Source organism: Carassius gibelio, chromosome B16, assembly GCF_023724105.1.
Source record: "Carassius gibelio isolate Cgi1373 ecotype wild population from Czech Republic chromosome B16, carGib1.2-hapl.c, whole genome shotgun sequence".
NCBI lineage: Eukaryota > Metazoa > Chordata > Actinopteri > Cypriniformes > Cyprinidae > Carassius > Carassius gibelio.
Window position 1 is genome coordinate 19,653,251 of NC_068411.1, and position 13,149 is coordinate 19,666,399.

General features: G+C 36.0%; 3 protein-coding genes across 5 annotated transcripts; 2 read left to right on the plus strand and 1 right to left on the minus strand.

The window, feature by feature from the left end:
* Window positions 1-51: 51 nt before the first annotated feature.
* rpp38 (ribonuclease P/MRP 38 subunit) lies at window positions 52-1,193 on the minus strand. 2 transcript variants are annotated; one of them, XM_052578844.1, is made up of 2 exons: window positions 1,046-1,193; window positions 52-954 (listed from the first exon to the last, which is right to left on the minus strand). In XM_052578844.1, exon 2 carries the CDS (start codon window positions 939-941, stop codon window positions 123-125), a length of 819 nt encoding a protein of 272 aa, XP_052434804.1. In that variant the 5' UTR covers window positions 942-954; window positions 1,046-1,193; the 3' UTR covers window positions 52-122. The 2 variants fall into 2 exon arrangements, with proteins under 2 accessions (XP_052434804.1, XP_052434805.1); XM_052578845.1 differs by having other exon boundaries at window positions 52-957; window positions 1,046-1,184.
* On the plus strand, window positions 554-3,370 carry acbd7 (acyl-CoA binding domain containing 7). 2 transcript variants are annotated; one of them, XM_052578849.1, is made up of 5 exons: window positions 554-702; window positions 843-889; window positions 2,561-2,678; window positions 2,779-2,841; window positions 3,045-3,370. In XM_052578849.1, the coding sequence occupies exons 2-5, from the start codon at window positions 863-865 to the stop codon at window positions 3,116-3,118; spliced, it is 282 nt and encodes a 93-aa protein (XP_052434809.1). In that variant the 5' UTR covers window positions 554-702; window positions 843-862; the 3' UTR covers window positions 3,119-3,370. The 2 variants fall into 2 exon arrangements, with proteins under 2 accessions (XP_052434809.1, XP_052434810.1); XM_052578850.1 differs by lacking the exons at window positions 554-702; window positions 843-889 and adding an exon at window positions 1,812-1,976.
* A 937-nt stretch (window positions 3,371-4,307) lies between these two features.
* Window positions 4,308-13,017, plus strand: crot (carnitine O-octanoyltransferase). The gene is made up of 17 exons (XM_052578841.1): window positions 4,308-4,579; window positions 4,855-4,988; window positions 6,110-6,234; window positions 6,341-6,522; window positions 6,657-6,781; window positions 6,866-6,974; window positions 8,266-8,359; window positions 8,496-8,621; window positions 8,750-8,851; window positions 9,112-9,195; window positions 9,277-9,384; window positions 9,497-9,627; window positions 9,715-9,838; window positions 10,644-10,722; window positions 10,806-10,899; window positions 11,009-11,128; window positions 11,773-13,017. The coding sequence occupies exons 2-17, from the start codon at window positions 4,874-4,876 to the stop codon at window positions 11,891-11,893; spliced, it is 1,839 nt and encodes a 612-aa protein (XP_052434801.1). The 5' UTR covers window positions 4,308-4,579; window positions 4,855-4,873; the 3' UTR covers window positions 11,894-13,017.
* The last annotated feature ends 132 nt before the right edge of the window (window positions 13,018-13,149 follow it).

The following is a 13,149-nucleotide window of genomic DNA, read 5'->3' on the forward strand; positions in this document are numbered from 1 at the left end:
CCGAATTCATCTAGGTCTTTTTGCTCTCCATAACCATTACATACACCTAAGAAAATATAAATATATTTAATCGACATCAGTCCAAACACACTATGTATTAACCTGCAATCATGGAGCACAGGTTAAACCGTTGATAAGCACTTTTGCGTTCCTTTCTTTTTCGGTTTTCGGATTTTCGTAGGATTAGGAATGATTTTCTTCACTTTTAGAGGCTGGAGGATCAAAGTAGAAGCGTCACAGACTTCATCCGACATTTCTTCTAATTTCCTCTTCTGCCCCTTTCCTGTGTCGCTCTGCTTTTCCTCGGCTTCCTCAAGGGAATCCGTCGGGATCCAAGCCACCTTGAGCGGCGGAACCACGGGCGTGATCGCGCGGACCACGTCCTCGAACACCTCGGTGCCGCGCCTGAATCCCAGCGCCAGGACGCACTTAAGACCCAGCAGCCGTGAGACAGTGTCGCTCAGATTGGGCACCTGGCAGGCGGGCACAGACCTTGTTTTACTCAGCGGGATTAAATGGCATGTCATGTGTGCTGGCTTTACCGAATTACACACGAGCACCAAACTCAGTTCATTCCGCTCCAGGCCTTTGGTGACCTCGTTGATGCCGATGGCCAGCTGTTTCCTCACAGCCGGGTTGCTCCAGCACGGCTCGGTGGGCTTTGAGGGAGTCTGTACGCTCTCTGCAGGTTCAAGAGTCTCTGTGGGTTTTGATGCCTTTTTTCTTGACTTTCTTCTGCTTCCACGCTCTCGAAACCTAATGACCCGTTGTTTCTGAAGCCCAACGGCGAAAAGTTTGTCTTTAAGTGTGTTCAGAATGAAATGCTTGTGCTCTCTTTCCAGTGGACTCCAGTGTACGCTGTATGGGCTATTCAGTGAAGTTTTCACTGGTATGTGCTTCTTTTTTTCTTTCTTCGTTGCTCCTTTAGCTGGGGTAGACATTCTTTCGGGAAACCTGCTTTTAAGCAAAAATCGGCATTAATAATTATAAAAGCTCAATGAAGCATGCAACATTACATTGTATAATTATCAGAAGCTATACAAACCTATTAAAACAGCCTGAAATCACCCGTTATACAGGGTTTAATTTTCAAAGCGTGTGCACGTTTCTCTGTGCGCAGACATGTTGTTTTTAAGCTCTTCTTCTGTGGTCAGACAACAAATCGGTTAAGATCTGTAAAATCCACGCTGCCATCCAGCGGCTGACTGCTTTAATACTTGTTTTAAACACAGACAGTAAAAAAACAAACAAACAAAAAAACAGCAGAGCTTTTCTGGATATCGGCCACAGACATTTAGCTAATAAACATTTTTAGGTAACAAAGTAGGCAATATAATTTATTTTATTATTAATGATATAAAAATAACTATTGTTATTAGTTAATCTGATTTAATAAAAACAATTAAAAGTTGCTGCATTATCGTTTTTTGTTTTCCCTAATATTAATGAGTACTTTTTTATTGTAAATAAAAATATTTTATTGTAAAATTAATTGTTTGGTCTACTAGAAAAAATATCTAAATACACAAAGACAAAACATTTTGTTAAAAAAAAATCTTTATAGGTTTATATTAGTTATATAACCAGAAAATAGGAAAGAAAATCCCGTTGTCTTGAATGTTTAGTTTAAATAAATAAATAAATACACCTGCAAACAGTGGGTATCCAGCCATCAGCCAATTAATGTAAATTAATAATTTTCCCTTTTATATGATTTATGGGTAAACTCTGGATCTCGTGTTACGCAAAGCTGCATGTGAAAGGCACAATGCTGCAATGAATTGTTTCACCATAGAAATAGAATAAGCCGAGGTTCACTGGGTTTCTCCCTCGGGACGTTCCATCCGCCAATCAGCGCTCAGCTCCACAGGTGCGCACTGGAGATCATCGTAAACTCTATTCATTAGTGCAGCTACGCTACGTTCTAGCTGACGCGTCCAGCCGCGCACTACTCGCCTAAGAAAATGACTTTGAAGGTATTTATCTGCACTGTTTTATTTTAATTCCTCGTTCCTTTCTTTTGATGAGATGTAATGCATGAATAACAAAACATTTGAGTCCACAGCTGGATATAGAGGTAGGATTTTAAAGATTACAAGCCTTATTGTAATACTGCAAAAGCTGATTTTATTCTCGCCGTGCTCAGACGCAAATTACGCATCCATAATAGACATCAGGATCGTTTTCGTGCTATTTTTATTTGCAGCTTCTGGATGTGCGCTCGTGGGTGTATTCCGGCTCGTTGTCCTTTATTCTTGTAGTTGATAAATCAGACTTGAAAAAGCCTGTCTCTCAAATGCAAACCCATATCGTGTAGGTTTATATGGGTACAAAGAGCATTCATGTTGGCACGCAAAACAATAGGCTGCCTACAGTCTGAGAATAATGCATGATGCTTATAGTGATTAAAAATGTGCTTAGTGGGGCAAAATGGGTCAAACTAGAGCATGTGACACCCCCCCCCCCCCCAATATAAGCAGATATACATTAGAGCTTAATAAAATTGTTAAAGGATCAAAGAAAACAAAAATAAAATAAATCATGATCTCTGTGGCTGTAGGCTGAATTTGAGCAATATGCAGAGAACGTAAAGAAAGTGAAGAGCAGACCTACAGACCAAGAGCTGCTGGATTTGTATGGCCTCTACAAGCAAGCCATCATTGGGGATATTAATATTAGTAAGTGTTGTAGACCATTATAAATATTTTTATTAAACCATACATCTGAGCTTGAAGCTTCGATCTAATAGTTTAAATCTGTATGTTTTGTTTTGTGCAGACAAACCTGGAATAACGGATTTGAAAGGGAAGGCCAAATGGGAGGCTTGGAATTCAAGGAAAGGTAAGGAAAATACTTTTATTCTGCTTTTTTTTTCTCCTCAATACCTTCATTATTTTCATGCAATTAAAGGGAATGCACAGTCCTTGCTTTTTTTTTATGTCAAGTGTATTCAGATATGTACTCAGTTACGGTTATGAGCCCCTTTCTTCAAATGTTTCTGATGATGGCTTGATTCATACAGTCCTCACTCTTTTCTCCAACAGGGATGTCAAATGAAGACGCCATGAATGCCTACATTTCCCTGGCCAAGGAAGCCATTGAAAAGTATGGAATGTGATTGGGGAAAAAATTGACTTAGTTTTAAGGAGATATTAAAGTTTCACTATGAAAAAGCTGTCGGATTAAAACATTTATCTTGTTTTTTTTTTTACCTTTTTTTTTCCTTATGTGATATAGACTAACAGATTTAAAGATAAGTCACTTGATTTCATAGAGATACCACTCAACTCTATCTCATTATAAGTCAGGTGAGACCTAAAGATGTAAGAATATAATATTGTAATGAAATAAAGCTGTCAAATATGGTAAAGCTCTTCTTTTTATTTTATATCTTAACACAATATTAAATCCTGCAGGGAGTTCGTTTTTGTATTGCTTCATTAGTATTAGCTGTAGTCCTCAGGCTTGAGGACCAGTCATTGTGCCCCTTACACACAAAGAGATTCGTTGTCCTCTCAGTGTGCCCATTGAAGCGTAGTCATCACAACAGCTCTTTGGATCAGATACAGAATGCAGGATGTGGAAATCTTGCCAAGGCCAGGCCTTGTAGGTGTTGCCAAATCAGGGAGAAATCAGCACTCGGGAACAGATGCCAGTGCAATTGCAACAAGCCAGTAATTTAATCTATTATTTAAATTAACACTTTTATTTAATTAATTAACAGAATGAGTGTCTTATTTAATTTCTAATTATTTATTCAATAATTTTTTTGTTGTTCTTTTATAGTTTATTTTTCTTTCTCTCTCCCTTTATTTTTATTTATTTATTTATTTGAAAACTTTATAAACATTTTTTTTTCAGGTAAAAATCCTTTATATATATATTTATATAGCCTAGTCAATGATGTGACCGTCATTATTCTTGTCTGGTTCATTTATGGTATTCAAAAGTTCATTAAAGAAAGTAAATAAAGAAATAGTTTAAATACATTTTATGATAAACATATTTTCAATTTCTGTATTAAAGATTTTTTTCATATGGTTTATTTACAAAATACTATTTATAAAAATTAACCACACATTCAAACATTCATGGAAATGTTTTATGTCAAATTGAGTTTTCTTAAGGAAACTTTAATGACATTTGTGAATGATGATATTTTAATGAATGAATCAATCTGTAAGTTTAAAAACGTTTTGGAACAAAATTATTTTGTTATAACCACACACTTTATTAAAGACTTTATAACAGCGCTTTTTGTGTTAAAAATAGACAAAAATGTCTGGAAATATTTATGTAGTCTTCAAATGAACAGAACATTTAATTTCATCAATTCGTTCACTGCTCGCCGATGTTCAGGCAGAACCTGTATTTTGAAATCCGCTCGGGCTGGCAGCCATGTTTGATTGTTGTTGTTTTTAACTTCACGTTCGGTAATTAGGGCAAAGGTAACGGGAGCGATTCCCGATCTGGCGTTGACTGTTCGAGGTTCTTCAGTAAGGTATCAAGACTCCGTTTCAACCGTGCAGTTCATAGCCGTTTCTGTTTCTGCAGTGCTACAGTTGTTTGTTTCACTGAGGTGAGTTATTTTCTGTTTAAGTTTGTGTGTTCATCATGATCTGCGTATGTTTTTGTAGTGTTTTGATTTTTTGATTATGTACATGCATGATTAAATGGTTTCAGTAATTTATTTATGCATTACTTAAATCCAGAGTGAATCCTGTACTTAAAGTCACTGCGTCTCTATGCTCGGGAGAGTAAACACAAACAGGCTGTGCAGAAGTGTTTGTAATCTGATAACTTCCATTATTACGATTGGAGTCGTTCTGATTGTTCGTCTGATTTGATTCTCAGTTGAATCAGTCCAGTAATAATGGATAACCAGATTTTCGAGTCCACCGCGGAGCGGACATTTCAGTATCAGAGCAGCCTCCCAGCTCTACCTGTGCCTGATCTACACGACTCACTCGACAAATACCTGCACGCAGGTGAGAGAGAGGACAACACAGGCTTTCCTGCTCAAACCTGCATTTATGTGTTACAGTACATGGGATAGTACTGTAGTGTTCTTAACCCCTTTCATTTAACTGGGAACATTTGGGAGTTAAAATTGCTTTTAAGTTTGAGGGGTCTAAAAGAAAGAAAGAGAGAGTTGTTGACTATAAATTAAAGTGCTGACTGCACTGATTTCATGTTAACATTTGAAATAGTAAATACAGGCACTACCAGGGCTGTTTCAGTTTGTCCTATTAAAAACACTCGCCTATATAATGTTCTATATTGTAGATCAGTGATTAAACATCATTTGTGTTCGTTGAAATTAGGCAAACACAAACACACACGTTATAAATAGTTATGTTAAAGTACTAAATTTGACAACTAAAATGAAAACAATTTAATAAAATGAAAACAATTTAATAAAAATAAAGCTATATAGAAGTAGTATAAAACAAATAAAATTATTAAACTATTTAAAAAAAAAAAGTTTAAACTAAAATTAGATGGAAAACACCAAATTATAAACTGACTTAAAATGTAAAAAAAAAAAAAACAAAAAAAAAAAAAAAAAAAAACTATAGTAGTAAATAATACTAAAATGACACTGGGCTGTGTCATACAGTAAAGTTTAAAGTATATATATATTATATATATAATTATTTTTTTACTTTTATGGAACTTTAAATATTACATGTACAAATTATGGATTTTTATATTGTAAAATACCACAATTTGTACATATAATATTTATAGGGTATATTATTAACGGATTATTGGTCAAATATGAGCAAAACATTGTTGGTCAGATTTATGACCAACACAAAGCCCCATTTTAAACTTAAAATATTTAACTGAATGATTCACTGATAGATTGTTGCGTTACAGGATTAATACATTCAATGAAATGTTAACATTAAAAATAAAATAAATTGTAGCTTTATGTTTTGCAACTTCTATAGGGTATTATTAAGGTAGTATTACTAAATAATATATATTTAGAAAAGACATTCAGCTTGTTTATAGGGCAATGAGTAAAATACATGTTCAGCTTGCAAGGAAAAATGTGGAATTGAATTTGATTTGTTGTTAATATTATTTTTTTTTTCTCCAGTGAAACCTTTTGCATCTGAGGAGGAGTTTCGTGCCACAGCGGTCATTGTGAAACACTTTGAGGAGGGCATTGGACACCAGCTACACCAAAAGCTTCTGCAGAGAGCCAAGAGCAGGCGCAACTGGGTAGTAGACCACTCTTTTCTCTTCGAGCCAGGCTAATGAATCCCTTAACTCAGAAATGTTTTCATTTGTAGTTTATAGACATTATTTCTCGCTTGTTCTTGTTCAGCTTGAGGACTGGTGGCTGGACACAGCGTATCTAGAGGTGCGCATCCCATCTCAGCTCAATGTGAATTTTGGAGGACCTACAGCCTACGTGGAGCACTGCTGGCCTGTACGTGATGGCACACAGCTGGAGAGGACCAGCTTGAATTTGTGGTTCACCCTCCAGTACTGGGAACTTATCCGCACGTAAGCGATCGCTTCTGTGAACAAAGGAACAGCCAGTGTAGTGAAAATCTTTCAAAATTGGGAATGGCTTGTTGTTTTCTGCATCAGTAATGTATTAACATGGCTGTTTGTTTGTATTTGCTGATACTCATCAGGGAGAGGCTGGCCGTTCATAAAGCAGGAGCGATGCCCTTTGACATGGATCAGTTCCGCATGCTCTTCTGCACCTGCAAAGTGCCTGGCGTCAATAAAGACACCATCCTCAACTTCTTCAAAACAGGTTAGGCATATGCGTTCTTGTTTGCATGCATAAATGCATCCATATGTTCCTTTACGCTGCACGTGTGGTCTCTGTGTGTTGTAGAGAGCGAGGGACCCTGCCCTTCTCACATGATAGTGATGTGTCGTGGGAGGGTCTTCACATTTGACGCTCTCTGTGATGGCCGTATCCTCACTCCCCCAGAGCTGTTGAGGTATAGTGCCAAGCCTCCTGGTTTTCAATGATTCACTGGGTTGGTTTTATTGATCCAGTGTAGTGTATATGTCTTTATTTTGTGTGATTATGCACATTGATTGTCCTTGGCTGAGTATTGACTGTGTACTGCCTACTATTATTCCAAACATTGCATGATAAATACTTCATATAGTAGTATGCTAAATTATTGTCATCATCATGTTACATATTAAATTCTTCAGTAGTAAATTAAGTAAATTATCTTTTTTCTCCAAATGTTTTCCAAATTCTACACTGACAATGAGAAATGTCTTTTGAGAAACGAATCAGCATATTAGAATGATTTCTAGAGAGACTGGAGTCAATTGCATCCACAGAAATAAATTTAACACTTAAAGTGCCACCCCCCATTTTTGAATATAGATATTTTTTGAATATAAAGTGCACTATTCAAACTTAAATTGTTATAATTCATTGACGCTTTGGAAAACAGACATAAGGTAGAATTTGTATTATATTTTATATAAAGTAAATATTTTTGAAAAAAATTTTTTATTCAAATTTGCTATAAAATGAAAGCCTTGTGTCTAAATAAGTTATGTTCCAAATTTGAAGTTGATAAAAAAAAAAGAAGTTCCTGAGAGATTTTATTTAGGGCGTTATACCACAAACAGCCACCGGGTGCCATCAAAACTCCATTGAATTTTTTTTTATGAATTTTTTTCTGTCACAAATGTCTAAATATCTGTCAATATTATTTCTATCTACAACCAAATATGGAATCTTGAGACTCAGACCTCTCGGATGATATGTATTTTGTCAAAATTATTACAAGTTTTGATTCTTAAAGGCCTTATTACATTTAGTAATATGACACCTGACTCCACCCTCTAAGGGGAAGGAGACTGCCAAAAGATATTAAAGTACCATTTCCATGTTAGTCCGATTTCAATCCTGAATTTTGAGGTTTTACGTTTTCAAATGATATGCAAGTTATGAGTTTAGCTAAGATATGAGACGGAGAAAAAATAAAAGACGGTGGCACTATAAACAGATATTATAATATATAATTTTTTTTTTTTTTTTAAGATAAACCATAATATTTTTACAAGGTTACAGTTTTAGTCTACTTTTGATTAAATAAATGCAGCCAAATAAATGAGCATGAGAGACTTCTTTCAAAAACATTAACATGTCTTACTTACCAAACCTTTTGGATGGTAGTGTACTATATGTAATGTGCACAGTATGCATACTATATACTGCAGCAAAGCAGCATGTATTCCACACTTAGGCCTTGTGTTCTTTAGGCAGCTGACTTACATTAAAGAATGCTGTGATGGAGAGCCAGAGGGGGATGGAGTGAGCGCTCTCACCACTGAGGAAAGGACGCGCTGGGCAAAGGTAAGAGCCACACAACCAATCACAGTGGAGTATGCAAATGTACTCCACCTGACATTCTAAAAAAGGACCTTTGCTGACAGTTTATAAATCTGTTTAATAGTGTATTGAATGGTTCTGATGATGAGATTCTCCTCAGGCTCGGGAATATCTGATCTCCATTGATCCTGTGAATAAGACCATACTAGAGACCATTCAGAGCTCTTTATTTGTGCTCGGCCTGGACGATGCCAAGCCCTATTCCACCCCTGAAAACTACACACAGGTTGAGCACAATACATACACACTTGCATGAGGACACTCATGATTGTCACTCACATACTGTATTTGTATGATATTACAGGGGTTTTTTTTTCAGCCATTTTTTACAAATTTCTCTCTCTCTTTTGATAGTTGACCCACCTGGCATTAACTGGTGACCCCACGATCCGCTGGGGTGATAAATCTTACAATCTGATCTGCTTCTCTAATGGGACCTTCGCTTCTAACTGTGATGTAAATACAAACATTGATTATTGCAGCATTTTTCTTCAAATTTAACATTTTAATATTTCACGATTCAAATTATATCACACATTAAGTCAAATAAAGTGTAAATATGTGTCTATTTATTCCACATATGACGTTATTTTGATGAATACAATATTCTAGTCCGAATATTACCAGTAGTTATTGCAGTCCATGTCAATGTCATTCATGATATATTTCAATAACTGAATAATAATCACATTTTAATGTCATGGTTTGTTTTAAAGCATGCGCCATATGATGCCATGGTTTTGGTTTCTAATGGATATTACGTAGATCAGAAATTGCGGGGCTGTGGTGGAGTGTGGAAGGTAAGACTGCATTAATGTATGTTTGTGTATGTCAGTTTATATGCGTGAATGTGCATGTTTAAATTATTATGTGACTCCCAGGGTTCAGAGGTTGTGCGTGAGATGCCTGTCCCGGAGGAGCTGATATTCACTGTGGATGAACGGGTGAGGAGAGACATAGCCCTGGCTAAAGAACAATACACCAAAAGTGTAAGTAACACACACACACTCACACAGAGGGTCTTTGTTATACAATCCCATAACGCTTTATTACAAACAGACGTGATTTTTAGTTTTAATCTCAAAGCATCTGTATCTACAGTCTCAGGACCTGCAGGTTGTCAGCTATGCCTTCACCTCATTTGGAAAAGCAGCCATTAAGAAGAGGAAGCTTCACCCTGACACTTTTATACAGCTGGCTCTGCAGTTAGCATACTACAGGCTACACGGAAAGTAAGTGTGTCAGGTAGCTTCCTGACTGCGAAATCAAAACACTTCAGCCCTTGCTAAGTCTGGCATCCTTCCCTCTGTCATTCTCAGGTCTGGTAGTTGTTATGAGACCGCCACCACACGCCGTTTCTTTCATGGCCGGACAGAGACCATGAGGCCCTGCACTGAGGAGGCCCAGCACTGGTGCAGAACCATGTTGAACCCTACAGCCACGGTGAGTGCCTTAGGTGTGATTAATAAAGGTTTAGTCTGGCCCCAAATTAAAATGCTGTCATCATTTACTCACCCTCCAAACCTGTTTGACCCATACTTTGCCTTACAGTGAAGGTACATGGGGACCAGAGCTGTCAGGTAGCTATAAGAATATCATAAAGTTACAGCTTGTGCTCTATATTACAGTGGTGTGAAGGTGTCTGCAGCATTGTGGCAAAGATTTTTAGCAAATAATGATTTAAATTTTGATCTGGTGCTCATACAAGCTGTCATATGGTATATTTGTATATAGCTGACCTTTTTTTTTTTTCTCCATTCCCTTTCTTTAATTGGAAAAGAGTAGCTTGGACATTTTGCTAAATATTTCCTTTTGTGTTTCATGGAGGAAAAATCTTATGATTTTGGTAGGACAAGGCAGAATTTAAATTTTTGGGGATGAACTGTATATTTTGGTTTCCTCTGGTACATTTGTTAGTTATAATTCTAGGGTTGGGGTTAAGTTAGGCCTAAGTTTCAAGAGCTAAACCTGTTCACTGGCCATCCTTTTTTTTTTTTTTTTTTTTTTTTTTTACTGCCTAGAACTTAAAAATATATACAGTGTATATACAGGTTCTCAGAGAGCATGGGGACACTGGTTCTTCAAAGTAAAAAAAAAATTGAGTAGATAAAATAAAAAATATCTTAATTTTTAATTGTCTTAAGGCAACGAGAACAAAATAAAAAAATGCACTAAGTCATTGGAAGTTTGCTTCCACTGTTCTCAACATTTGGTTTGCTTTGATGGCTTTTTTGTCTTTTTTACACAGACTGAGGAGAAAAGACAAGCTTTAAATGCAGCCTTCAGCAAACATAACAAACTGATGGCAGAGGCACAGGATGGAAGAGGTTTGTGTTTGTCAATGTAAGAATATTTACACTGTGTAATAATTAATATGACGGGGACAAATATTTAAATGATCTTTGCACAGGCTTTGACAGACACCTCCTGGGCTTATACCAGATTGCCAAGGAGGAGGGTCTTCCTGTGCCTGAACTCTACATGGATCCGCTCTATACTAAGAGGTCTGGCCCAACACTTTAATTCCCATGGTTCATTGCCAGTGTATTAATGGGTGTGTATTGCTGTAAAGGCAGTTTACTGTAACCTTCTAATGTGGCTCTGTATTTGCAGTGGAGGAGGGGGGAATTTTGTGCTTTCCACTAGTCTGGTGGGCTACACCACTGTACTGGGAGCAGTCGCACCCATGGTGCCACACGGATATGGGTTCTTCTACCGCATTCGTGATGACAGGTTGGTTCATATCAGTTTATGGCATAAAAAAAGGATTAATTTTTTTTTCAAATATTATTTCAAGTCATATGCTTTGTATATACTGTATTACAATATTTTAGAATTCTATTAAAAAGTTTGGGGTTATATTAAAATTAATACTTCTATTCAGTGAGGATGCATTGTTCATAATAAAAAGCTGTTAACAGTAGCAGTTAACACTATAATGTAACAAAACATTTCCATTTCAAATAAATGCTGCTCTTTTGAACTTTCTATCCAAAAAATGCATTATGGTTTCCACAAAAATATTAAACAACAAAACAGTTTTCACTATTGATAATAAGAACCATTATTAATAATTGAGCACCAATAATAAATTATAATAAGTGAGCACTAAATCAGCATATGATGGCTGAAAATTCAGCTTTGCTATCACAGAAATAAATTAAATTTTAAGTCTATTTAATTAGAAAACAGTTATTTGAAATGAAATCAAATTAATTCAGCCTTGGTGAGCATAAAATACTTCTTTTAAAAAAATCAGTTATTCTAAATGTTTTATCAGTAGTGTATTATAATTTATTCTGACATGTTATTATAAATCATAGTTATATTGATCTAATTTAATTAAATTCTATATTTAATTTATTCTTTATTTTTAGAATTGTTGCGTCCTGCAGTGCTTGGAAGTCCAACCCAGAGACAGACGCTGAAACCCTGTTTCAGAACCTCTGCACCTCTTTACATGACATCATGCACGTCACTACCCAGTCCCAGCTGTGAAGCAGAGCATTCTGGGAAGTAACCTCACTGCTTTAGTTATGTGATTGGACAGGAGCAAAAGGGCTGGTGTCTCAGACCTGTAGACAGATCTACCATGCTTTGAATTTAAAACGGTTCACATGCTCTCCTGTTCGGTCATGTATACATTAGCTAGAGTAGAATTGTAATGAAATGTGATATTTGTTTGAGAAATTACCAGCCATTAAGGTGTTGATTTTCAGAAAGAATCTGGATTTAGTACAGCAGGTGCTTTAAACTCTCACGTGCCTTCAGTTAGTCATCTCTGAATCACTTCATTCAGGAAGTCCTCGTCTGAGGGGCTGCATGATTTTTAACCTACAGTTTTTGCTACATTAGCAGTATTGCTTCCTGTTAGCTGTAGACCTGTGAAACTCTATAATGTCACAGGATGCTCATGCATCATAAGTCCACTAGAGAGAGACATTAAACAATATGGTTTTAGATACTTGGTTTTAGAACTTCAGTAAGAACTTCAGTTATTCACTTCTTGCACACATACACAATGGATATGCCGTTATGCACAAATCAATGCAACAATGCAAGTATAATGCAGATATACAATTCCTCTTTATTTTCTTAATTTGAAAATTTTCTACTATCATGTGGCTTTTTCAATTTTAAGTCTTATTGCACTAGAATCTTTTTGAACCAATAGGATACAAATGAATGTTTTTATATTGTAGATGTACATGCTTATGTAAAACAGTTTAGGGTTTGTTAACAAGTGTAGGTTTAATTTACACTGCTTTCCTAGACATTGGGAAACACAGAATAAATGTTCCTGAAATTTCAGTTGGTTCAGATATTACAGGCTGCTTCCTTCATCATAGGACCTTAAAGCTTGGCATATTTTGAAGATTTGAATGTGAATTGCCCAAAAGATTTACCAAGAACACAAGTTTGCTTGTTGCCATTACCTATAAAAGATATTGCAAACATTGCAGTATTTCATATGGTGTGATTAATTCATGTATTTGTCTAAGAAATTTATTTGTCCACTTTCCTTATCATTAATGGCCTCAAACATGCCTGATTGTTTTCGATCATCTCTGAAATATGTGTGTTGATTGTAAATATATATTAAAGTGATTACAGCTCTCAAATCTAAATGCTTTGTCTTTATTTAGACTTCATTTCATAAGTGTCTCGGTGTCAAAGCACAGCTGTGAACTTTGTTTTACATTTGTGTAAATGTAGCAAATCTTTAAACCAGTGTCTTTGTGAAATCTTTTCAT

Excerpts from the sequence above, each read along its gene's own strand:
- acbd7 (XM_052578849.1), top strand. The coding sequence starts at position 863 with ATGGGCTATTCAGTGAAGTTTTCACTG. Across the intron at positions 890-2,560 it reads ATTCAGTGAAGTTTTCACTG|GCTGAATTTGAGCAATATGC; the intron begins GTATGTGCTTCT and ends CTGTGGCTGTAG. Across the intron at positions 2,842-3,044 it reads GGCTTGGAATTCAAGGAAAG|GGATGTCAAATGAAGACGCC; the intron begins GTAAGGAAAATA and ends TTTCTCCAACAG.
- crot (XM_052578841.1), top strand. The coding sequence starts at position 4,874 with ATGGATAACCAGATTTTCGAGTCCACCGCGGAGCGGACATTTCAGTAT. Across the intron at positions 6,782-6,865 it reads CCTCAACTTCTTCAAAACAG|AGAGCGAGGGACCCTGCCCT; the intron begins GTTAGGCATATG and ends TGTGTGTTGTAG. Across the intron at positions 6,975-8,265 it reads ACTCCCCCAGAGCTGTTGAG|GCAGCTGACTTACATTAAAG; the intron begins GTATAGTGCCAA and ends TGTGTTCTTTAG.
- rpp38 (XM_052578844.1), bottom strand. The coding sequence starts at position 941 with ATGTCTACCCCAGCTAAAGGAGCAACGAAGAAAGAAAAAAAGAAGCAC.